The 27,083-nt window shown below is 45.6% G+C and overlaps 1 protein-coding gene across 12 annotated transcripts in view; it reads left to right on the forward strand.

Annotated features, from left to right (window-relative positions):
- PTPRQ (protein tyrosine phosphatase receptor type Q) overlaps window positions 1–27,083 on the forward strand; it is a 2,012,995-nt gene that overhangs the window by 615,478 nt on the left and 1,370,434 nt on the right. For all 12 annotated transcript variants that reach the window (XM_069629300.1, XM_069629298.1, XM_069629293.1 and 9 more), the window contains 3 exons: window positions 7,727–7,887; window positions 9,296–9,407; window positions 10,277–10,503. In XM_069629300.1, coding sequence (XP_069485401.1) covers window positions 7,727–7,887; window positions 9,296–9,407; window positions 10,277–10,503 — 500 coding nt within the window. The remainder of the gene's footprint in view (window positions 1–7,726; window positions 7,888–9,295; window positions 9,408–10,276; window positions 10,504–27,083) is intronic.

Here is a 27,083-nt window from a genome sequence, read left to right on the forward strand (position 1 = left end):
CCTTTTAATGGAAGAAATGTGATTGTGTCTAGGGATATTTAATGCTGCTCTTATGGCAGTGTTTTGTACGGTTTGTAGTGCTAGTTCCTGCAAAGAGAGAGTTGCAATCATCAATCCTAGAAAGTATCAAGGCCCTTGCAAAGGTGATAGAGTTTTCTGTGGAGAGAAAGGAGCGGCTGGCTCTTATTAGTTTAGCCATGTAGGCAGCTAATGAGACAACAGCATGGACCTTTTTGGTGAAAGTGTGGAGTCAATATAGACCCCTAGGGTTTTTATTTCAGTGGCCACTGGGATGGTGTTGCCATCGATAATGAAGGTTTTGAAACACTGTGGGAGGTTACTAAATTTCATTTTGTTTCTAATGAGGATAAGCTCAGTCTTATCGTCATTGAGGCATAATTCGTTGAGTGCCATCCAAGCTTGGATTGCAAGGTATATTTTGTTTACATTTATTGGCCCTCATTACGACCCTGGCGGTAAGTATCGGCCATTACCGGCATGGCGCAAATAACGTGTCTGTGCTGCCCAGAGACCGCTAAAAGCGATACATTACGACTCTTGGGCACGAGCATTGGGCCATGCCGGTAATGTAATCTCTGCCATGCCGCTAAAGGCCGTAAAATCCCACTTACCGGCATCGTATGCCGTGCAAATAGCACCTCTGCCACCCTAGCCATCGACATTAGCGGTCACCGCTAATAGCGGTAACTGAAATTAACGGGAACCGCTTTTAGCAGCGACTGTAAACAAGCGGATCCTGAAGTAGCGTCACCGCACAGGAACAGGAAAGAGCATGGCGGCCATCTTTAAAAACACAATCCATTGCCATCCTCTGTTACCAGTGGACACCTGACCCCCACAACCTCCACAAACCTTCTACACCACCCATTCCACATCATGATGCCAAAAGTTCTGAAGAAGAGCGGAGATCGGCTGCGGCAGGAGCGCTTTCCAAGGGAGGAGCTAACTATGTTGGCCAAAACCCTCCAAGAGCACGCTGATGTTGTGTTTTCCACGGAGATGACCAGACCGGCGCTGCAGCGAAAAAGGCCATATGGGCCATGGTAGCTCAGAGGGTCAGTGCCGTCGGCACAACACCCCGCAATGCCAGACAATGCCGAAAAAGGTGGGACGATCTACGGCTCCGGGTCAGGAGCATACTGGAGGCCAATCGGAATCTCGGCATGGCGACTGGCGGAGGAGCTGAGTCGCCCATCAAACTACAGCCGTGGGAGGAGATATGTGCCGCCACCATAGGCATGGAGAGCATTGAGGGAGTTGGAGATATGGAGAGAGGAGCCCCGACATCAGGCGACGCAGGTAGGTGCCTTAAGTCCAACTATGCCAATCTCACCACAATGATGTCCAGATGGTTGGGAAGTGCAATGATGCCTAACAGGGTCCACCTGACACATTAGCACAAGACTGCCTACAGGCAGTGCTGACCTCCACCTTGTACACATGCACAATGCACCCCCTTTCTGTAGCCACCCATATACCTCCATGCTTCTACCACCTAAGAGTGAGACAACCTGTATGTCACTGACTCCAATGTGAACCATCTAGCAATCAAAATGAATGCAGCCATCACCAAGCCTGCTCAATGTCCGTAGACCCATCACTGACCCTCTCCCTCCTTTGGTCCACCACAGGCTCTCATTCGGACAGTGCAGATGAAGACACAAGCACAACACCTGCCAAGAAGCCCAGGCCTGAAGAGCCACAACACCGTCCCTCCACCTCAGGTAGAAAAAGCAAACCCCCACAACAGGATAAATACCGCAGCACAGCACAGGCCACGGCACCGATGTCCAGCAAGTCAACTACTTCGGCGCCACTGACTTCAACCATCCGCCCAGTGGTGTCCACTGAAGGCACTGGATCCGCAGAAACCAGCACCATTGGTGAGACTGCTGCCACCGCAGCTATCTCACACAACGAGTAAGGGGATGTATATATTGTCGTGGGTCCCCCCACTGGCACCCTGCATTCCCCCTACCTGTCCCCGTACAGCCAGCATGACACTAGCATACATGGGCAATCTCCTGGAAACTCTTGGCTGGCTACTCCCTGCCCAATAGCAGATGTGCAGGAGGGGAGCAGCATAATGGACACGCCACAACTATCAGCCACAGGCCACAACAGCCAAGAGTCCATGCAGGAAATAATCATGCGGCAACAGCAACTTGCAGCCCTGTTGACACAGCATGTCACAGAATGCGCCACCACTAGGGGGGAAATGCGCGAATGTGCTGATACTGTTAGGTTTGCCATTGAGTCCACTTCTAAGGACATTTGTGCCGAACTGGCCGCGGTGCGGCACGTACTTTCAGAGCTAGTCCAAACAATGGAGGACATGCGTCCATGTGACCAACCCAGTTCCTCCTCGGCTGCCAGTTCAACCCGAACCAGCCCCATCCGCAGTTCAGGCAGGAACCTGCGGCGTACCGACAGGGGTGCACCGGGTGCCGGGAGAGGGGGGTGCCAATAGGCGCAGCCTCGTGTACTGAAGCCACATGATGCACTTGTGCACAGTCATCCACACCATGTTATGGGGAGTAGAGGGGGAAGGGGGGAGTGGGTGTGTTGGGGAGTAGAGGGGGGAGGGGGGATTGGGTGTGTTGGGGAGTTGAGGGGGAGTGGGTGTGTTCACTTAGATTTACCTTTCCAATACACTTTTTGGTTATGCACAAATCACATGTGTGGACATTGCTCATTGCGTACATGTGCTTTATTGGTGAACAGTCTACAGTGTCCATGTCCCTGACGCACCCAATGCCCCAAGTGCCATCTCCATGTGACACCCCCATCCATGTGTGCTAGAAGAATTGGTTGATCAGAGTCTGACGCATGTCACGTCCCTCCTGTGCATCGCTTCCTCCCTGAGGTGCTGCCCCATCCCCACCCTCCTCATCCTCTTCGTCAGGTGGTTGCTGTTCTGCGTCAGGGGGCAGGGGCACATTCCATCTGATGCACATATTGTGTAGCATCACACATGCCATGACAATCTTTGCCACCTTCTCATGGCGGTACAGGAGTGCCCCACCAAACCTGCTGAGGCAGCGAAAATGTGCCTTCAAGAGGCCAAATGTCTGCTCAATCACCACACGGGTTCGTGTATGGGCACGATTATAGTCCTCCTCGTGCCTGTTCTGTGGGTTCCGGACTGGGGTAAGGATCCACTGTTTCAAGGGATAGCCTGCATCACCTGCATGTGGGCAACAATGTATGTGTAAGTTAACTCATCATGTTTGACCTCATTAAGTGATACCATGGCATGCATTTGTTTCTTCATCTCAACCCCATTTCCATGCATGGATGGAGTCACAGGATGAGACTGCTATGTGTGTATTCCTCTTATGGACTGTTTTACATGTCATTGATTAGTGTGCGCGGGGGGGGGTCCAGTTCTTTGTGAGTGCACATGCACTGTGTCAGTCCACGTCCGTTGTTTTTGTGATCTTGCAGATGTACACTTATTTGTATGCTGTCATCCTGGCAACGTTGATGTCAGCCTCATGATGCTCTCACTACGCAGAACAAATGGTGTCATGCAATTTAGTTGGGCTTCTGTGTCAGTGTAGTGGTGTATTGATGTATTTGACCCTCATGTGACTCCTTTGTACGCAGTAATGGGAGACTGGCCTTTCGGTTCATGGTGTTTTGTGCTTTGTATTGGCTATAGTCGTTGCTTGTGGCTGCATTTTGTTGTGGGGGATGCAGTCGGATTTAGTACAGTGCACATGCAGATGTCTGTGGGATGGTTGGGACACCGCTTCATTCGCATGGTAGGGCTGCTTGCATCTTGCATTATGTGGTCAGGTGTCAGGTGCAGTCTGGGCGGATTTTGGGGTGTGAGCTTCCTCCATTCCCTCTTGCACTCGCAGCTAGGTTATGTATGCATCTCCCCCCCCCCATCTCAGCCAGGTGAAGTATGCATCTATGCCTCAATCACCTACCCACATCACATTTCCATGAGCCTAACATGCGACTCACCGAGAAGCCAGTATCTGTGCCCTGCATGTCGCTCCATGTAGCGTGGAATCGTGGAGTTCCGCAGGACCATTGTATCATGGGTTGATCCGGGGAATCAAGCACAGCAATGTGTGATGATCTTGTTGGAGTCACATACCATTTGCACGTTGATTGGTTGGTATAGCTTATGGTTGCGGTACACTACCTCCATGGCATGTGGGACCACCAATTCCACATGGGTGCAGTCGATGACGCCAATGCAACCAGGTATGCCGGCCAGTTAATGGTAACCCACTTTGGTGTTTGAGATCTCCTGGGCAGACCGTGGTAAGGAAATGTGTTTGTCTGTGTGCTTGAGGAGGGCATTAAGCACTTGGTTCAACGTACGTGAGAATAATGGTTGTGAAATGCCATGCCGTTGCCCCACTGTGTGTTGGTAGGTGCCTGTGGCCAGGAAGTGGAGCACAGTCACCACCTTCAGTAGGGGTGGGATGGGGGTGCGTTTTTCAATGAGGCTGACTATGTTGTCATGTATCATGTCCACAATGGTGGTGATGGTGTCCCGGTCCAGGCGGTACAGGGTGTGGATCTGCTCAGCGGTTGAGTTGAATGGACTGGCTCTGATACGTGGGATTGAGGGCTGCCTGCGTGATGGCACTGGCTGTGCTGGTGGGGCATGCTGGCCCTGCCTTGCCCTCCTTCTCCTCCTGCGTCTCCTCTGTGCTGCCTGTTGTTGTACTTCTTGTAGTTGTTGTTGTAGCACTTCCACTGCAATCAGGTCCTCCAGCCCCAGCATTGCTAGTAGTATTGGATTCATTGTGGAGTGTAACTGTGTGTGGGAAGGGGTGGGGTGTGCTCCTTTTGTGCTTGCCCAGTCTGTATTGCCTTCACCTGTGCTGATTGTGTGCACCTGTGGCAGCTGGGAATACTGCACATGGCCATTTATGGTTGGTCCGCGATGGCGGTATTAGCACCATGGCGGTAAGGTACTTTACGGCCTTCACAAAGGCGTTATTTCCATGTCCGCGTGACTCGTAATGTTCCCAACTTAGCGCCATGGCGGTATTTACAGCATGGGAGTCCATGGCACTTTTAACGGCACTGTTGATTACGGTGCCGCTAATAGCGCTATCTCAGGTCATAATCGGCCCTAGCGGTAGGCGATGCCAGTAATCCTTTACTGGCATCGTTTTTCACTTACCGCCAGGGTCGTAATGAGGGCCATAGTGTCAGTATTGTAACAACTAGTTATCGGTATGAGAATTTGGGTATCATTCGCGTAGTTTGTATATGTGATACCCATATTGTCAAGTTTATCAAACAAAAGCTTGGTGAAAGAATTATAAAGTGTGGTGATAAGCACAAGCCTTGTGGCACGCCACACGTTACCGGGGCAGGGTGTGCTGCTAAGGTGTCCGAGAAGACCCTCATGGTTCTGTTGGATAAAAATGATTTGATCCAGTAGATGGAGTCTGGGGAGAATTGGGCTGCAGTTTCAAGGGAATGGCATAGTATATCATGATTGACCAAATCAAACGCTGCAGAAAGGTCTAGCAGCAGGAGGATGCAAAGTTCTCCTTTGTCTATGTACTGGTCCATTTGAGTTTTCAAATCAAGTAAGGCTGTTTCGGTGCCATGACCTGGTGTCAAACTAGATTGCCTTAAGCCCAAGAGATGGTTATCTTCTAAATTTTTTTGGATTTGCAGATAGGTGGTGCGGTCTAATATTTTAAGTAAGGAGGTGACTGTAGTAATGGGGTGAAAATGTGTTGGGATATTAGGATCTAAGGTCGGTTTTTTGAGCAACTGTAAGACCCAGGCTGTTTTTAGGTCATTAGGGACTGTGTTGGAGGCGAACAAAATGTTGATGATGCTGGTGACAAACAGTGCCAGTTCAGCTGCACAATCTTTTACCAGGGTAGTGGGGCAGATATCAACTTTGCATCTAGGTGGTTTTAAACTTTTGATGATGTTGATTGTGTCTAGGGTAGTGAGTGGGGAAAAAGTAAATTCTGTTGCCTTAAGCGTGTTTGGGATAAGCTATGTGGTTGGTGGGGTAGTGTTAAGGTTAAGTTTGGATGTTTTTGGTTCAATTTTCCTTTGTAGTAGTCAGATTTTGTCGGCAAGGGAGTTCTAAATATTAGAGCACCATTGTTCCTATTTAATCATAAAATCTGGAGTAGGTGCTGGTGATTCTAATTCACGGAGGATAGTTAAAAGCTCTCTGGTGTTAGATTGGGCATTAGATAGTCTTTGATTGTACACTTCACTTTTAGATTTGATGATTTCATTCTTATAGTTATTAGCTTGGGTTTGGAATTGAATTCTGTTTTCTTGAGTTGGTGATTTGATCCATTGGTTTCAGCAGATCTTTTTGACACTCAAAGAGCTTTAAGTTCAGGGGAGAACCAAGGATTGACATGAGCTCAGGGTTTAATCTTCTTACTTTTTAGCGGAGCCGTTTTGTCTATAGCTGCAAGCATAATTTCATTGTAATGGCTAAGTTTGAAGGATCACTATCCTGGTGAGCTAGTTCTAGGATAGGGGTGGGTAGTGGTAACATGCTGTCTCGGTTGATATTTTTAAGGTTTCTAGAAGGGGCTGGAGATGTTGATTGAGGCTGTTTCAGAATCGTTTTAGTGATGTTAATGGTGAATATGATAAGATTATGATCTGACCAAGGCGAAGGGGAGTTGGATTGGATGATGGTGGAACAGTTAGCATTGGCTTGCCAATCTAATATGCATCCTTTATCATGAGTAGCAATCACACCAGAAGCATTTTACTCCATTGAACCATTCTGTGTTAATGCTCACATTCAGGTGTGTGGCTAGGTCTGGAAAAGATCAGGGTCTATGCTAATTTTGGGAGTGTCGGTACTGGGGGCTAGGTAGCCTTTTTGGTTGTAGCCACTAAGCTTCGATCCGGGGCTGAAACCAAAGACCCAGGGCTATAGACTCCTCAGCCCCCCCCATAAACGCCTCTGCTCACATGTAGTCAACACAGACTATAATACGTTGCTAAAAGGATACCCAGAGTCCCAAAGTGTACATCCAATTTATAATAGTTGCATTACATTTAATCAGTCCATTCGTTTATTGAAGCATTGGGCTATGATAAACACATAATTACAATAAAAATACAATATTTGAAGTCCAATAACGAAACGTGTTTGCTTTTCAATATTTAGTAAATTCCCTGCCTCCTCTTCTTTCCTGCTCCACTGCACACATGGCAAGCATTTTAAGAAAGAGGTTGCGTTCCAAAAATACAGAAGCATTTAATTAAAAAAATAAAAACCTACATATTTGCATGGTAAGTCATCTACAACTCTTGCCAACGGAATAATGCAAGCAGTATCAGCAGGTGTTCGTTCCAACCGTGGGAAGGGTTATTTCAAAGCATGCCCTACTGAAATAAGACTGGCACCGCAGGGGAACGGGCAATCCTGCCCACGCTAACGTATCTAGCATAATTAGCATGCATCTTAATGCAGCGGCTCACAATTCTTCAGCAGCATAATCCGGTGTGGGTCAGCCAGTGTACTGTTTTTTACAGGGACAGTTTGCACTCCACCAAAGAAAGTTTATTTTGTGTGTGCGTTTTTCCGGCCAAATCTTCATATTCAGCGTTCTACTGAAAGTTGCTATCAAACTAACCTTTCTTGTACGGACTTTCTTTCCACTGTGTATATGAACTCATAAATAGTGGACTTCTTCTCAATCTGCGTTCATTTTTTGTTCCTGACTAGAACCGGAAGCGCCCAGGGGACTCGAGGCCTTCAATATTTCATCGCATTCCTTCTCCCTGCGCTGGAGGCAGCCGCGCGGACGGGTGGAGAGCTATCGAGTGGATCTGGTTCCCCGCCACGGCCTTGTTGCCCTCCGCGCGCGCGGAGGTGGGCGCTATCAGGTATGGTTCTCATGACAGGACGTGGACGGGCAACCTTTGTTTACACGCCCCGCGCTGACTGCAGCGTTCCTCGCGGCGCTGCCCGACCGTGACGCCTGCTGCCCAGGCAGCAGCAGCAGCAGCCGCCCTGCAAAATGTAGGGCTCCCACAAAACCACTTCTGGCAAATTTGTCAGAGCAAATTTCAACATGTGGGGTGGGTTACCTTAACAACAAGTAGGGAGTTTTTTTTCCAGACTGCCCTGCACCTCCAGCCAGTCACCCGAGGGCTCATGAATAGTGTAACAAAGGAAGGGCAGTGCTATTGAGTAATACGGGCTCATTAATTGTGCACTTGCCAGGCAGACGTGTACCTAAATCATTAATGCAGGCAACATTCCCCCGCGAGGCCATCGAAAAAGAAATAGGAACATTTTCACTGCACTCACACTCAGCACAAATTTAAGCATGACTGCTTTTTACCTTCTATTGCTCTTGGCGCTTTGGGACGCTGCGGAGACGCAGGTAATGTACATTACGCAGGAACTTGCGGAGGGGTGGTCGGTTTTCTTTTTGTGAACTAGGAATGTGTGTTTTGCTTGCTGCATGTCGTCTGTGCTCTCTCGGGCCGGTAGTTCGCTTATCTGCCTCCTGTAAAGCGGTAGGCGCCGACCACACCAGGGCTGTCGCTAATGTTAACATGTACTGGAGCTGACAAGCAATATGTAACTTACTTTACTCACGTGGGCCGATAAAGCAGCGTGTTGTGTTATGTGGTTGAACTTGTTTTTTTTATTTTTTTTATAATTCCTTACCTTTAATTACGAGCGACGCCTCTTGGACTTTCTCTATGCTGCTGGACAGAGCTACATAAACTGCCGCAGGTTATGCAAATTGAGATAGTTGTTCTAAATTGCGATGGTATGTTATTCGGTGCCAGTGGTGCTGCATTGCACTGGGTAATATTGCACGTGGTGGTTGTAAATCGTACCGAGTGACATGTTACACGGGCCATCTGTGTTTTTTTGTTATTACCCTCTCTTTTGTGTGTGCGCTGACACGATTGCTCATTTAAAAAGAAAGCCACGCTTATAAGAAGAGCATGCCAGCGCGTGCCATGTATCTCCATCATGTGCAATATTACTTGGAAATTAAGCACCGGAAAGATGCATAGCAGCGGTGCTTTAAGTGGGCCGGGGCCCAGGCAGTCTCAAATTAGCAGCACTCCAGTCTCAATGTGCACCCCCAGTGGAGTTTATGGAATCGAGCCCCTGGAGTCGTTTGCTGTGTGCTATGAGTGTGCGTCACTATTGATAATGTTTGATGGTTATACAAATCATAGCAGCAAGGGGGAGTACTAGTTGTCACAACATTGCCAATCATCACCATCGTGCATCATGATAACCAAAGATGTCTGTCTCAACTTGTAGGCTGATGTCTTCGGCACTACGCCAGGAGCGAGCTACACGATCACACTTTCCTCGGTGTCATCATCCGCGTCCAGTTCACCCGTCAGCAAGTCGGTGACCACCAACGAAACCAGTGAGTTTGGAGTGATTTGAGGTGCTCACTGACCCTGCATAGATGCTGTGACACCACACTAAGAGCACGGTTGAGCGTGCTGGGCCCCACGCGGATAATCTTGTGATTATTGGCGTTTGTATAGCGCACACCTGCTACTGGTTCATCTTCACAGCACTCTAGGCCTGTCCAGAGGATTGCAAGCAGGAAGATTGTGTGGCTGTATGTAAGAAAGGGTATAATACTGTAGAAATGGTTGACTAATGTGAGCTATGCTGAATACTTTGACAGACCCGGTGATTAAATGACTGCTCCATGCACTACAACATGTCCGTAACTTGTAACGTAACTTCCGTAAGCAACCGCCGGATTTGTATCATAAATGACCATACACTAATACTAACACGCCCCAAAATAGCCCAGTGCGTGCATCGTTTTAAAAGTGCACGCTTTTGGAGCAAAGATCTACAATAATAGTGCTGGCATCCCGAGCTCCCTGCCTGTGAAGGATGAAAGATGGCATTTTTGGAATGTTATCAATGGAATGTTACTGGTATTTCAGAGAGGTTTTAATCATCCTTTGTAGCGCAGCAGTTAACGGAGAGCGAAGGGGGGTAGCGGCAAAGCTTCAGGGTTACATGCCTGAAATCTTCATGCAGTGGGATTTTAACGTGCATCCACTGTACACTAACAGAAACCCCTCTGGGGGAGCGCACCCTGAGATTAACTGGGGGCTGCAGTTTGGCTAAGGCCCATGGACCTGTCCTGATGTTGTGTATATCAGGGACCCCTCCGTGCATTTTGTGAGTGGGGGGGGGGGGAGGGTCTCACTTTGTGTTTCGCCATTGGCTTAGCTGTAGGAGGTTAACATGTCCTTCCGTTTTTTTCAGTTCCTGGGGCGCCAGTGTCCCTCGGAGGGGAACGAGTTGGATCTGCGGGAATTCTTCTGTCCTGGTCCATTCCCCCCAACACAAATGGAAAGATTGTATCCTACAATGTCAAATACAAGGAGGTCTGCCCTTGGATGCAGAGCGTGTACAGCCAAGAGCCGGGGAACCCTGACACCCTTGAGGTTCTTCTTACAAATCTTAACCCTGGAACAACCTACGAGATCAAAGTAAGACAATGCCCTTCCTGTGCTGTACTTCCACTCTGCTTTCTGTCGCTCCTTAGTCAGTGGTGTGCGAATTGTGGACATACTTGACCTTTGGTATACAGAACACATGCTTTGTTTAAGATTTCAGGATTTTGAGATCCCAGGCCATATTGTATAAAGGGTGGTAGACATTTATTGGCACAATTTGGTGTAGATTCTGAAGCCTGGTGGGAGGCTCTTTATGCAGGGGAGATGACCAGATAGACTTATGCGTTAACCACATTCTTAGAAATTGTTTTGGAGAGATTGAATGAAGTTGGAATGCATTTTTGCTAAGTTTTGTTAAATGGTACAAGTTTGTAAGAAACTGTAAACCTTCATAAAAATAAAAAAGAAATAAAACGAAAGGGTGGTAATGTACTGGTCAGGGGTAGGTAATGTTACCGCCAGGCAGTATGTATCACCCGTTAGGTCAATCTGGGGGGTGCTGGGCAGAGATGCAGAGATGCAAAGAAGCTCACCAGTATTCCTGCCCCCCTACAACTGGCAGAAGCCAAGCTGTTGAGTTGCATTGGATTGGGGGCGTTCCCAAGGCTCATCTGGCCCCATCATCACCTGCACTGCTGCCTCCAAAGGCAGAATTTGAGCAACACAGCTTGCTGTGCAGGGAGATCATCCACCCAGGCAGATGTTGCTGAGTGACGGACCAGGGGCCCCCACTCCTTGGGAAGAGGGCCTCAGCAGCCTCAGAGGCACCCTCTCCAGAAGGCACATGATGCAAGCATTTCCTCCTGGTCACCCATCGGACCACCAGGAGCAAATGGTCGGGCAAGTGGGACAAGGTTCTGATCGGACCTTTTTCCTGCATGCATGAGCGGAGTGGGGTTACTTTTTCTAATCCTGCTCAGTTGAGCTCGCTCTCCCAGAGGATATATTTACCATCCATTGAAGCCGATGGCACACTCTTTGCAATCAGCCCTGGTTAATAGAAGGCCGGCGATAAGCTAGCCCTGGGAAAAGGCCCAATAGCCGAAGGTCAGCATCCTCTGTGCAGGCCTCGATTCAGATTGATCGAGTCTTGTGGTATGATTTGTGTTCCTTAAATATACTAAATACTTGTATGCCTAAAATATACCAAAGCAACAAACTGAAGTGTTTAGTTATGATCAGTAGTTCAGAATATTTTAGTTATGAATGTTTGATTGCACCGAGGATTTACTTAGAACACACCCTGGAGGAGAGGCATCTCAAACAGGAGGTGCTGTTGACGGAACAGCGCACTGTGCGAAGAAATGCCGAGGTCAGATAACAGAAACTAGACGGTAGTTGGACGAGGGAAGAATGTGGGAAAATATAATTGGCCCAAAATACTGTGCACTTGCTTTTTACACCTTTACATTTTCTAATACAGAGTGACAAAGTGATTTTCTGTGAATCACACAATGTGTGGATTAAGAGGTGAAGCCATAATTAGAAAAAAGCCTTAATGTTCCAATGTCAACTACTAGACCTCATCTCCTCCCATATTGAGACATTTTCAAGAACTATCCATAAAGCTTCAAGGAAAGAAAATGCCCGATAAACAGGAGATGGCAAGCAACGACCAAACAAAGTGATATTTGTGCCTGAGGAAGGGCACTCAGCCAATCACGTGGTTGGAAGTGTGCGTGAGAACTGGCAGTGTCCCGCCCACGTTCGACCAGCCTCTTGAGCTCCAGAATATTTAATGAAAGGAGGCAGTCTGGTTCCGAAGACAGGGTGCACAGACAATAATTTCAACAACAACGTCGAGCTCTCTGAAGATGTCTTTAAAAAGATAAAGTGTGTTGTCTTAACGCCACTTGGTCATTATAAGGCAGGTCAGGGGTACAGAACCACTTCAAATACCATTAATGCTTGTTCTTGGAGCTGGAAAGCATTAAGCCAGGCTTCTGGGTTCTTTAAATGGGAGGAGTTGGTATTGAGATGTTTTGAGTCAGTTATTGTTGTGACTTGACTGTCGTGTAGGCAGAAGAAACCTCCGTCCCCAGGTGTCGCACAGAGAGAACCCAAGTCACTCCCTGTGCAACCTTTGAGGCCACAGGTGGGAGATGTTACTCCGGAACCACGAACCTCTGGAGACCCCAAGCCGCTGCAAAGAAAGAACCGGTTAAGTACCAAGCCAAAACAGCAATCACAGCAGGCAACACAGTATGAACAAACGTGGAACGGGCTTACCATAAAAGAGTAGAGATGGCGCTGCTGACCCTTTGGGGTTGGGGGTTCCATGACTCACATGGGCAGCGCTCCCCAATGTGGAGCAACAAGTGGTTGAGCCCAGTTAGGAGTGTGGTAATCAGGCCCACCTGATTATGGGATCCAGATCCATGTAACTGTGGAGGGTTGACAAGAGGGCCAAAGAGAACAAAGTGCAGAGAGGAAGTCCAAGAGCAATCCAAGAAACAGTCCGTGGTCAATCAACAAAGTTCATCCAAGACGCCAATAGCCAATGAGTATTTCCAAAAAAGTCCTTGTTCCAAAACCGAGGTCGAGTTCCAAAAATCCAAAATGATCGCATTTGAGACGCCAAACAGAGTCGTAGTGAACAGCTGTGAAGCAGTGAGTATCCGGACGACTCTGTTTAAATGCTCGCGCTACCGTAACTACTTCCTTGTCACGTGACGCGCGACCGCGTCACGTGGACGGGTTCTTGAGTCACGTGAGCGGGAGGCACTAGTCACGTGACGCGCAAGTTAACTGCAGCATAGTCGGTCTCTCAGGTTCCAGGGGATATGCCAATGGAACGGGCGCAATCGAGAGTGTGTCCCATTGCGGATGAACCGTGCTGGCACACGAGAAGCCGGGGGCTGCACACGTGAGTCTCGGAACCTGATAGAGGAATGTGATGGGGTTGAGGGACAAGGGCGAGCCCGGGGGAGTTCTGGGTTGCTGGTAGATGTGTGCGTGACAGGGAGAAGGTCAGGGTTGCTAGTAGATGCATGCGTGACAGTTATTCCCTATGGATCACGGGTGCTGAGACAGTCGAGTCAGCTCAAAAAGGTCCAGCGATGCAGTGAGGCTGGCCCCTTATGGTTGTTTTGGGTAAAACTCTCACCTGTTTATCTTACTTGTCCTCTGGTAATCATTAGTGGTGAGAAATAGGGTGATAACCTCTAGACGCCACTGAGTTCTCCTGAGTGGTACATGAGAAACAGGGGGTTCTCAGAGGAACATCCTCTAAAGTGGAGGGAAAAATCCTTTGGCAGAGCAAAATCTCCACAGATGGTCAAGCAAATGTGCAGCAGAGCTCCAAGATATGGTAGCAGTAAAATCCACTGATCACATGAGAGAGGCAGGCAGAGGAAGTAAATCCAGAAATTATACGTCCAGTTCAGGGCTGAGGAAAGTGCAGGAAGCTCAACAAGGGACAACAAAAAGGAAAACGCAGAAACCAACAGGCAGGGAGACGGGAAGGAAACAGTGTCTGACAATGAGATGTGCAGAGTTGTGATGCGGAGCAGAGCTCCGAACTTTTTCATAACTCGAAGCAAGCTGGAATGGCAATGCACTTTCATATGCCATCTTGGAAGACTAGACTGTCCGTACACAATGTAAATATGGTGTATTGGAACAACATGGAAGCCACCAAGTCTTTCTCCAGTGCTGCCACAAAGTCCACCCCATCGGAGAATTATTGGCCTAGTGGATGCAACAGAAACCCAGTTCCCAGATGCTGACACATATAAGGCCCTGTCAGTGAGTCACTAGTAACCAAACCAAGACGACAATAATATGTCACCAGTAGGTTTTGGCCATTATAATAGAGGATTATGAGGTTCTGAGATCTAATTTATATCATTTTAGATAAGGGCTACCCATGAATTAAAGGTAGATCCTGGCTGCTGGAACTTTGAGCTCCATTGGTCTTTTGGCAGGAATGTAAATATCACTTTATGCTGTCATGTTTCCAAATTACATGGCAGCTGCTGAGAGGTATCAGTAGACAGGATCAGCAGAGTTACATATTTGCACAATGTTTTTCAATATGCAACATTATGAAGTGAGTGTCACTTTCAGAGACAGAATTATCTGTATCATTTTACATCAGAAATCAAAAAGCTCAGGCTATTTCTCTTTCACAGATGGCATTCTGTCACAGTGATGCAGCATACCACCTCATTGGATGGAGCAGTAATTAGTGATGTGGAGGCTTGAGTGAACTTGTGCTCATGCACAACTGGATTTAACACAGTACCTGACACATTTGAGCACTTGAATTTCATGTCAAATGTGTTAGCATGCTGAGAGAAAGAAAATGTCTTTGGTTTATGCATCTTGATCAAACTCGCACAGTTTGGGTGAGTCCTTTAGCTGACATGCAAGAGAACTATAATTTCTTACCAAATATATTAGCATATTTTGATTTGAATGAAGGTAAAAAGTCTTTGGGGCATACTCCTCCATTCTTTGGGCATTCTTACATGACTTGATTGAGCACAATAACTGACACACATGCACTTTTGAATTTCTTGCTCAATAAAGCTGCATGTCCCCAAAGACATTTCCCATTCGCTCAAAATGTGCTAATAAATTTGACATGTTCTCATACACAACTTGATGAAACACAGTAGCTGGCACACTCAAACACTTAAATGGCTAACACATTTTGAAAAGAGGGAAACGTCTTTGGGGCATGTAGCTTGATTTAATGTGTTCTTTCACTTAACATTTGTTTGACAGCAATAGCTGACACACACAAGCAGCAGAATTTATTACAAATGTATTAGTACACTTTGAGCAATGGGGGAAAGTCTTTGGGGCATGTGACTTGATTGAACACATGCTCACTCACGACTTGGTTGACCGCAATAGCTGAAACACACAAGCACTTGAATTTCTTGTCAAATTTGAATTCATTGTCAAATGTATTATAGCACTCTAAGCAGAGGGGAAGAGTCTTTGAAGCTTGCTGCTTCATTGAACTTGCACTCATGCATGACTTGGTTGAGCACAATAGCTGATACACATGAGCACCTGAATTTATTATCACATTTATTAGCACCCTTTGAGCGAAATGGACAAATCTTTGGGCCATGTAGGTTGATTGAACTCCCACTCGCACATGACTGGATTCAGTGCAATAGCTGACACATATGAGCACTTGAATTTCTTGTTAAATTTATTAGCCCACTTTGAGTAAAGGGGAAATGTGTTTGGGCATGTGGGTTGATTGCATGTACTCAGGCACAACTGGCTTGAGTGCAATTGCTGACGCACACAAGTACTTGAATTTCCTGCAAAATGTATTAGCGCACATTGGGTGAAACGGAAATGTCTTTGGGGTACGCTTGCTGATTGAACTTGCACTTATGCATGACTTGGTTGAGCACAATAGCTGACACACATGGCTACTTGAATTGCATGTCAAATTTATTAGCATGCTTTAAGCAAAATGGGAAGGTCTTTGATCTATTTGCTTGGTTGAACACACACTCATATAGACAGATTGGCTGAGTGCAATAGCCGACAAACAGAAGCACTTGACTTTCTTGTCAAATGAGTACACTTTGAGCAAAGGGGACATGTTTTTGTGTTATGTGGCTTGACAAAACACACACTTGTACACAACTTGGTTGAGCACAATAGCTGATACACATGAGCAATTGAATTTATTATGATATTTATTAGCACCCTTTGAGCAAAATGGACACATCTTTGGACCATGTAGGTTGTTTGAACTCCCACTCGCACATGACTGGATTCAGCGCAATAGCTGACACACATGAGCACTTGAATTTCTTGTTAAATTTATTAGCATCATTTGAGAAATTTCTTTTGCTTGGACCTTTTGTTTTCAGAGGGTTGTTGGCAAGTGTACATTTAGTTGAAATGATTGCTAATTCACAAAGCAGCACTTCATATGATGTGCCAGTATCTGGCTGGGAAGGTGAGCTTTCATTTCTGAGAACCATTGTTTTAGGTCTAAAGTAAGGATGATCCTGAGGCTGCTTTATATATTAGTCGGGCCACATTGTGTCCATCCCTTCACCCCCACAAAAAGACAATGTGCTCTGAAGTACAAAGATTCAGAAGTTAATGATAATGCTACAGAAAGTACCTTTATCAGGTGCAACACTTCTGTCAATGACCCCCGCCCACCCTGAGGACCAACATAAAATAGGCAACTTCTTTCAAAGCAAAGTCTTGTTGCCTCAATCAATCTTATGTTGGCCGTGGTCAAAGCAGTCATCAGCATCACTATGTTATGTTATATTATCTTATTGGGACTAATATGCTACAATTTCTGCCTTTTATGTTTTTCTGGTGCCTTAGGGTATGACAGAGAAAAAAGTGAGTTAGAGGACAGATAAGTGGAAGTAGAGGGAGCAGGAAAAGGGTACCTCGCTGAGTTGCTGCATCTCAACACTTTGGGCTCTATGCTCTATATACATGTTACATATTTGGGAGCTGTCTTGGGGCATTGGGAAATGTAAGCTTCAGGTTGATAATGGACATTGATTGTGTGGTTTCTGTGCTATCTAGAAAAGTGTTAAGCAGAACAAAGCGAGTTCAAATAATTTATGATTGATTTAGAGAATTAAGTGTAGAGACACATGTCTTAAGGTGGTGTTGTTCCTTGTTTTGGCTTATGTTCATTTTATGTTGGAGTTGTGTGCTCAGATGTGATGACAGTTAGGTTGGATTATATTAGCTATTTGGAAGTCCACCCAGGAAACTTCTTCAGACACTTCATTGACTTTGGAAACATTATTTAAATGTATCCGATAACAACATTCTTTCTCCAATTATTATTTTATACCTAACGACAATCAAATCACAGAGATTTACTGTGCAGGAAAAGTGTTCCATTTTATAACAATTATTTGAGGAATGGAACCTTGATTTCCCACTGTAAATGTGCACTTCTGTTAATTTTACTCCATGGTGGTCCACTGTAATTTTGCCCTGTTTTGATTGTGCTCCTAGGTCTCACACCATAGTTTTGCCCGATTTCTTTGCTCCTAGGTGTTTCACTGGGATTCTGTTCCCTTGTGTCCCACAATAATTTTGCCCTTTTGTTAATTTTGCTACCAGGTGTTCCATTGCTTTCTTGCCATGCTACAACCATTCTCCTAGCTAGGGAACCAAAAGTGATATTGCTCCCAGATGTCTCACTGTAGTTTTTCCTAGCTGTGATTGTGCTTCTATCTGTCCAAATATGATTTTGCTCTCAGGTTTCCCACTGAAAAGTATCCCCCTTGTGATTTGCTCCAAGGTCCCTTGGACACAGGAGTTCACAGTAATTTTGCCCCACTGTGATTTTTGCTCCCACACGTGACGTCACACTGCAATTATGTACTACTGTGAATGTATTCCCAAATGTCCCACTGTAATCCCCCCCGTGTTTTTGCTTCTAAGCGTCCCAGTGTGATTTTGCTCCATCCTTCTTGCTGTAAATTTGCTGTGCTTTGATTATGCGCTGAGGTGTACCACCTTAAATTTGTTCCACAGTAATCTTACTGCTCTGTGAATTGCCCCAGAATGTCCCTTATGACATTTGTTCCCCTGGGATGACTATTAACTTGGTACCAACTTCTGCCATCTCTTGATCTCTTCCCAAACATTCTCCCCGTATTCCAGGACCAGGCACTGCACTCGGTGCATTGCCAAGAATAGCAGCCCACTCTAGGGTCCCTCAGGACATCTTCTCATAATTGACCTACCTTAGGTGTACCACTATCAAGGCATAGACACAGCCATGCTGGATGATTTCTCCAATTGCCTATCAGGGTCTCCGCTGACCACTCCCTGCACTAACATGCTCACATTCTATGTTCGAACACCCACACCAACCACACCACGCACACATGGCAATTGAACATCCTTCCCAACAGAATCAAATGTCAGAATGCGACACCTGCCCAACCAAATTACATATCAGTGTCCTGATGAATATATCCTTGCACAAAATCCAAAATAGGACCAAGTGGGCCACTCAACCTGGACCAAAGGCCCGCAGGCTGGGTACACAAAAATTCCAGGTATCTGTATCTTACTTTCTGATTTCTTTTAAGAGCCGTATGATTTAGCTGCACTTTCCCTCCAATCACAAGATATCCCTCATGTGGTGACTGCCGCCTATCTAGGGTTAGGGGACAGACAGAGACAACTGGCCCTGAGTAATTCTAGAACAAAATCTCAGAGGGGAGCAACAAAATGGGTGAGTAACGAGTCCCACACTGTTATAAAATCCGTAAATACTGGAACAAGGAGCACAGGTGGGAGTTTAGTCCAATTTAATGCCCCCTATTCATCTGTTCACTTCTGAAACATTGAACATAACAAAAGTAGTTCCTCCAGGATGTCTGGTTAGTGTTCATACATTCAGAAACCTGGATGGTCAACCAGTTTCAGTGGGGAATCGATTACTTCATTCCCTCTTTCCTCAGGACCCAAACACATATAAGACTTCTTGTGCCACGAGTCACAATGGTGCTGCACAAGACCAAACGTCTATACCAGAGCCCCAGTGGGAGACTATGTTACTGGTGATCCTTTTTTTTATTGAGTCAGGGTGTGCGCTGAAGGTCGCCATTATCTGATTTCCCATACATCCTTGCACCATAGGCACATTAGAACTCCCCTCTGGACAAAGTTTCCTCAAGTGCTCTCAACACAAACCAGCTAGGAACAAACCAGGACACGCTGCATTGTGTTTTCAAACTGTGTGCATCAAAACAACAGCAGAACTATCCTGTGTTTTCTTCTGATCCCACTTACCAAATCCACCTAATCTTTTTCAGATTCACCAGAGCCCCAAGAGCCCATATACATGGGCAGAGGAGTGCAGTTAAAACCCAATAACATAACAGAAAGTGTCTGTGCAGCATGCACTACCATCCTAAAAAAGACAATGTAATGAATGCAGCTAGGCCATTCCTGGGCTACAGTGACACTTGATCCTAATTCAAACCTGACTCCCTGACTTGCCTTGCAGGCAATCAAGGCCAAAGCCAGAGGTTGGGTGCAGTTATGTAATGCCATGCCACTACACTGACCACTCATCACCCAACTAACCCAAGTAATCCTGTTTGGGGTCTGTCATTCTGTCTGTTGTTTAGTTATAGTAAGTGTTTTGAGTGATCAGGTTGGATGGATCCTTCCTCTAAATAGGGTTTTAGGGTCTGGTGAAAAGTTCAGTCTTAAGTGCTTCATTGCTTTTCAGAAGGCAAGGTGGTCTTGTACTTTGCACAATCGTTATGGAAATTTGTTCCAGAGTTTCATGATAATGAATGCAAATGATGAACCTCCATTTTGCTTCCTGGTGTAGCGAGTCACTGCTAGGAGTTTTGCATTGTGGGAACTTAATCTCCTCATTAGTTGATGAGGTGCGATTTTCCTTTGGCTATATTCTGCCCCCTGCCCTGTAAGGTATGGTGATCTAGGTATAGTTCTTGAATTGTAATCTTTACCTGATGGGCAGCCAGTACAATGCTCAGAGTGCTGCAGTGATACACTCTGATTTGTCTATTTGCAGAGTTTATCGAGCGGCTGCATTTTCTAGCCTTTGTAGTTTCTTCTGCAGGTGTTCCGGGATCCCCAGATAGATGCTGTTGATGTAATCCATCATAGAAGGGACCAGTGCATATCACTGCAAGTGTTCTGTGTCGGAACATGAGAAAAGGGAGGAAATATCTGATAGATCATAACATTGGTGAAAAAAGCATTTCTTTATAAGTATGTTTATTTCATTTATTTATTTTATTCATTGGGTATTTATAATGCGTCTATACACAATGGGGGTCATTACGAGGTTGGAGGTAGCCATGATGCTATTAGCACCATGGCTACCCCCTTACCGCATTCCGGGTCCAGGTTCCCGAAATAGTGACTTACCGGGTCATTCCAACCTTGGAGGACCCGGTAAATCCCCATTCCGGGAACCATTCCCCATTCCCATTCGAGCCCCCATAGGACTCAATGGGAATGGAACTAATAACGGTACCGCAATTTGCAGTACCGTTATTAGCTCTGAAGTCCCTTAATGGGTCCCTTCCATAACGCCTGGTAAAACCAGGCGTTAAGGAAGGGACCCGCTATGGGACCTCGGAATAGGGTGGTATGGGATTACCGGCACTGGTGTCCTTACCAGTGCCGGTAATCCCTTACCTCCAACCTCGTAATGACCCCCAATGTGTTTCAAAGTGCTTTGAGACTCCGTGGTTCAACCGTTATCCATAAATATTGTCAGGTTTTTCACAACTTTATAAGTGTGTGTGAAGTTTGGAATTTCCTATGGCCAGGACATCTATTGCATTGCTATATAGAGCTTGTTGCCTTGGTGGTGCAGACCATGCAAAGGTTGAGTTTTAGTCTATTCTATGTCTTTGATGAGTCTGCATGGTAGAGGCATATGGCAAGGTTAGTGTAGTATTTTGTCTTTAAATGTTATGCAGCAATCTTCAGAACATGCAATGCCTGGGGGTGGAATTCCTGCATGGAATTATTTTCCTTCAACCTGGTCAGTTGGGAGTTAATATGAAGCTGACCAGAGCTGGGGGTAACTCAGAGAGATTGTATCCCAAATAAACAAGCAAGTTCTCTACTTAATCACTGGTGGATTTACTTTATTTCACTGGCAAAGAGCTTCCAAATCCCAGTGCCAGTGACCCCCAGCTAGAGCTTCTGCACTGCGTTGTCTGCCCCCACCCCGCAACGAAGAGCGCCCACAAAGTGGTCGGAACAAGAAAAGAAATTGCTCCCAGCGTCGCTCCTCCCACCTTTCCCCACTGCGGCCCGGCGTTCAAGGAAGTGCTGCAGAGAGAATTCTGTCGAGTGATTGCTCAACTTAGTTAATATGAGTAGTGTGACAAGTCAGGAAGAGATGTGTGGGGGGAGCAGAGGTGCAGATTTGGGGCACAGTTTGAGGACTAACACAGTCTGAGCAGCCCTCAACTCACGCATGCGAACTCTGCACTAACGCAGTGTCAACGTTGCCAGCAGACTGCAGGCACATGTAAGAAAAGGTGTCCTCACAACGTGGCAACGTTTGGTGGCCATCTTTGTGTTTTGGTTGCCGAGGAAACCATCAACAACAGCACACACATTTGTATCCAAGATAAAAGAGCGAAATTGCCGCAATGAGCGCTGGTGAAAGCAGCACTTAAGGAGAAGCAGGAACAAGAAGAGGTGTGTATTCCACAATATGCAATTACAGGCTCTGAGATTTTGCTCTGAATAGAAAGGGCCTTCCTGCGTGTGTGTAGAAACACACAGCTGCTGTCCCTCCTTGTAGAGAAATACATTTACAAAGACAATTGGCCATCTTGCTGTCAGTAGTTATCCACCTTGGCCATGTCTGAGGTGCCGGGGCTGCCCTCATTCATGGTTAGCCCAGGTCCAGTGAAAAATAAATGGGCACAGTGGAACAAGGCTTTCTACATTATGTAAGGGCTGCATGTGGAACTAGCATGTAATCAGATCACAAAATGTCCGTTTTAATGCCTTTCCTAGATTATGATGGTCAGCGCATCTATGAGACTTTGAAAGATTTGGATCAGTCTGATGACGAGTCTATGCCCAATGAATTTGATGTTGTACTGCTAAATTTAGACATTCACTTTAATCCCAAGATTAGCACGATTTTAAAGAGGTACAATTTCGTAGTGAGAATACTGGAAGATGGGGAATCAGTTGAGGAGTGCCTTACCGCCCTTTGTCACCTGTCTTTATCCTGCGAATTTGGTGATAAGCTGGATGAACATATACAGGACCAATTTATGATTCATTGTAGTAATGATAAGATAAGGGAACAGTTGTGGGTCAAGGATCAGCAAAATTTGGATGAGGTTATTAATGTGGCTAAAAGAGCTGAGCATTCAATGGCATGTGTAGCAAAGTTGATGAAGAAGGACAATAAGACTCCCACCACTGTAGCACTTAGGGTGGGCGAAGGTGGAAAGGGTAAAAAGAAGCAGAAAGGGAGTGCCCAGCGAGTACGGGAGCCTCCAGACCCTAAGGTTGTTAAGGTCAGGAGTCCAAAAACCGAGGAACGATTGTGCTTTAGGTGCGATAGCGCGAGCCATTTTGCTGGGTCTCCAGCATGTCAAGGAAGGAAAGTTATGTGTTCAAAATGTAGTAGATGCAGTCATCATGCCAATTGCTGCAAACATGTTACACTTGGGGTAGGACAGTGAGTATTGCATGTGACAGAGGAGGGTCAACAATCCTCAGGTGATGAGGAAGAGGATAATGTTGAAATAATTTCAACCAATATGGTGAAGTGTGCATTTGATGAGGATTGTGAAAGTCCATTTGCAAACATTCAAATTGATGTGAAGGGGGTAAGGATGATGGTAGATTCTGGAGCAAAGGTGTCATTGATGTCTCGGGAGGTGTTCCTGAGGGAGGTGGGTGGAACATTTAAAGACCTATTGCCTCCTGAAATCAGGCCAGGCAGATATCATTTGGGAAAAATTGATGTAATTGGCTACTTTGTAGCAAAGTTGAGTTTCAAGGGAAGCGAGGCATGTGGTAAGATTTATGTCACAAAGAGTGGCTAGATACTATTGGGGGAGAGAGAGCAAAAAGGTCTTGACATAAGACTTGATCCCAACACCATTGAAAAAGTGCTGCACATAAGAGAGATTGAGAGCATAGTTCGATTGTATCCTAGTGTGTTCTCAAAAGAAATTGGACGAGTGAAAGGAATGAGGCACAAAATAGTGTTAAAGGAGGGAAGTGTACCGGTAGTGGCAAAGTTCTTTACTGTTACGTTGGTGATGAGAGAATAGGTGTAAGTAGAACTTGAGAAACTAAGTATGTGAGGTGTGATGGATAAGGCAGGATGTATGGAATGGGTGTCTCTTTTGATAGTGGTGAAGAAACCGAGTGGTGAGTTGAGGCTCTGTATAGATTTACGAGAGCTCAACAAGTGTGTTGTTATGGAGAGACATCCCCTGCCTAATATGATGGAGATGTTGACACTGGTGGGAAATGGCAAGTACTTTTCCAAGCTGGAAATGGCGTTGGCATACCATCAAATAGAACTGGGTGAACAGTCAACGAAGTTAAGTGTTAATTACCCATGAAGGTGCGTTTCAGTTTCGCTGCATGCCATTTGGGTTAGTTTCGTCTTCATCTGTCTTTCAAAAGACGATGGATATCTTGTTGAAGGGTCAGCGACAAGTATATTGTTTTCAGGACGATATTTTGGTATGTCGAGAGAACTTAGAAGAGCATGAGGAAAATCTTAGGAAAGATTTGGACATACTTAAAAAACACAGTATTACTTTGAGAGCTGAGAAGTGCATCTTTAAAGTTGGCATTGTGAAATATTTGGGGCATGAGATATCTGCAGAAGGGTTGAGGCCCAAGGGTGACATTGTCAATACGATAAAGATGGTGCCTTCTCCAAATGACCAGAGCAAACTAAGGTCGTTCTTAGGAATGATTGAGTTTTTATCAGACATTTTTTCACAATTTTACAGATAAGGTGGTGAAAATGAGACATTGCAAGGCCGTTGGTGCAGTTTGGCACAAAAAGGAGGTGTGTTGTCACTGTAGATGCCGATAGTGGTTTTGGTGCCGTCTTAGCAAAGGTGGGTGAAGACAGTTTGGAACATGTGATTACTCATGCCTCAAGGATGCTGAGAGGAGCAGAAAGAAACTATTATGTTCTTCAAAAGGAGGCCTTTGCGTGTCATTGGCAAGTAGAGAAATTTCAGAATTTTTTGTGTGGAGCAGAGTTTACCATAAAGACTGATCATTAAGCCCCCATAAAGTAATTCTTGAGGAAAGGGTTTAGAGAAGGTGTTGAGGAGAGTTGCTGGATGGGTCGCCAGAATGCAGGGTCACACATTTGTAATGGAGGTGATACCAGGAAAGGAGAATGTTTTAGCGAATCATTTGTCAAGATTGGGAGGTGTGGCTGAAGATGTGGTTCCGCAAGCGACGGATACCGTATTTGTGACACATGATGCAGCTGTATCATGGGAAGAGTGGTGTAAAGCTGTGAGAGAGGAGAGAGTCCAGGGATGAGTTAGTGAGTTTGTGAGGCATGGTTGCTCAGAAAAGAGATCGTTGAGTGACAAGGAGAAGATTATTTGGGAAGTGCTATCAGATCTAAGTGCCAATGATGGAGTTTTGTATCGGTGGGATCATGCTGTCATGCCTAAGAGCTTTCGGAGGAGGATGGTGGAGATGGCCCATGAGGGTCACATAGGAATTACTAAAACCAAAGCAGTTTTGAGGAGTGAATTGGTGGCCTGAATTTGACCGATAGAGAGGCTACTGGGGAGATGTTTTGAATGTGAGAAGTCAGATAAGGGAATAGTGGCACGGTTACAACCAATGGTGAAGGTGGATGTCCCAGAAACTGTAAGGTATGACCTGGCTTTGGTTATTTTGGGCCTGGTCGAACTTGAAGGTGGTCCTGGAAAATATATATTGCTTTTGGTTGATTTACTGTCGCTGTGGACAGAGTTTAACATTTTTTGTGAGACCACAGGGAGTGTTGTGACGGAATTTCTACAATGTCTATTTAAGAGAGAGGGTTTACCTTCCTCGGTGTTGACTGATAATGGGAGACAGTTTGTAGGTGGGTGATTTGAGGAGTATTTGAAGCACTGTGGTGTGAAGCACAAGAGGACGGCTGCATATCATCCTGAAGGAATTGATGCTGTTGAGAGAGTAAACAGGTGTGTGATGGAGGCGGTGACAATGGCAGAAACCTGTAGGAAGGATATGAAAGTTGCTGTGAGGGAGAGATTGCATGCATTGCACATGGCCTCCCATCCCGCCACAACAGTGAGTACCTTTGAGTTGATGAGGGGAAAGAAAGCCAATACCAAGGTGACACTGCCCTGACTCGGGAGGTGAAGGGAAACAGATTGTGTCATGGAGGAAATGAGGAGAACTCTGGAAAGGAGGAAAGATGCGTGGGTAAGGAAGGAGAATGAGAAACATGGTCAGGCGAGTGTGGAGGTGTGTGTGGGTGACTGGGGACGGATTAAGAAAGGAGTGATAAGGAAGAAAGGGGAGTTGCATTCTCTTCCCGTGCAGGTAGTGGACGGGTTGAGAGGGGCAGTTCGAATTTGTTGGGGCCAGGTTTGGAATTTATCCAGAGTGACACCAATAAGACGCCAATAAGAAGAAAGTAAAAGGATCAAATAAACATGAGCTTTGTAAATAATATTGTACATAGTTAAGGAAAGGAGATGTGCTGTATTGTGCTCTTTAAATGTTATGCAGCAATCTTCAGAACATGGAATGCCTGGGCCGTGCAATTCCTGGGTGGAATGGTTTTCCTTCAGTCTGGTCAGTTGGGAGTTTATGTGAAGCTGACCAGAGGTGGGGGTTACTCAGAGAGATCTTACCCCAAATAAAGAAGCACGTTCTCTACTTAATCACTGTTGGACTTACTTTATTTCAGTTAGGATGAGGTTTGTTTTTGTTTGATGAGAGTTTGAACACAAGTTGCATGTCTTTGCCTAACTGTACATGTGAGGCTATGCATCTTGATGAGTTTTGTTAGCCATGTTAATGTAAAAAAAAGAGTGAAGAGCAGATTGATCATGTGCTACTCTGCCAGTGTGTTTGTGTAGGGTTAATTTCAAAGGAGGGTAGTTTTAGTCCTTCCTCTGAGGAAGAATGCCATTAAGAGTATGACTGTGTATGTGAGACTAGATTCCTCTATTTTCTCAATCAGAATTGAACAGCTGACTGTGTCAAATTCTGCTGCAATGTCCAGAATGAAAAGGACATTAGATTTCTTACTCACCTTTGATTTTCACGTCATCTTATATATAGAAATTAGTGCTGATTCATTTTCTCTCTTTGTTCTTAAATTCACTTGGCCTTGATCTAGGATGTTGATGGCTTCAATGTGGACAGGTATCTGTCTCTTATCGTGGCACACCTGGCTCTTAGCTGGGTAGGGTATGTTACAGATCGGGTGGTAATTTGTTGGAACTGTTGGGTCTTATTTTGTATTCTTGATGAGGCGGTTGATGTGGGCTATCTTGAATTCTCTAAGTAACATTCATTGTACAAGGCATTCATTCATCAGTGCACAGTATAAAGTAGCGGGTACTTCAGGATTAGGAAAGATTGTGTGAACACTAAACATAGCGGGCTGGACCACCGGGGTGGTTGTGGTGCAATTTTTATTTATTAAAACAATGTTTCCTTGTTAACCTATCCATGTAGTGCCCTAACTAAGCCTATATGTATTTTAACCATATGCAGTCTTTTTCAAGGCAATGGATGTATTGTAGGCCCAATTCGGATTAGTCTCGGGCCAGCGAGGTATGATCAATAATTACAGTTATTGACCACTGTGTTCATCAGCAAATAAGTGATAGCAATTGATTTTCAAACATTTCTTGTCTAGTTCAATGTGCTCATTATAGTTGTGTTCTACAGTTAACAATGAATAATAGTTGAACAATTTGATGTATGGTCCCTTGTTTTCTATGGCTTAATACACTTCTCATATTCTCTCGTAATCATCAGTTGATAAGTGCACTGTCAGGCGCACTTAGCTGCAATTGGCATTCCGCATGCAGATATTTGCCCTTACATCAGGATTAACTATAAGTTATTGGGAGGCATGGGTCTCT

This window comes from Ambystoma mexicanum, chromosome 12 (genome assembly GCF_040938575.1).
Source record: "Ambystoma mexicanum isolate Mex_15411 chromosome 12, UKY_AmexF1_1, whole genome shotgun sequence".
NCBI lineage: Eukaryota > Metazoa > Chordata > Amphibia > Caudata > Ambystomatidae > Ambystoma > Ambystoma mexicanum.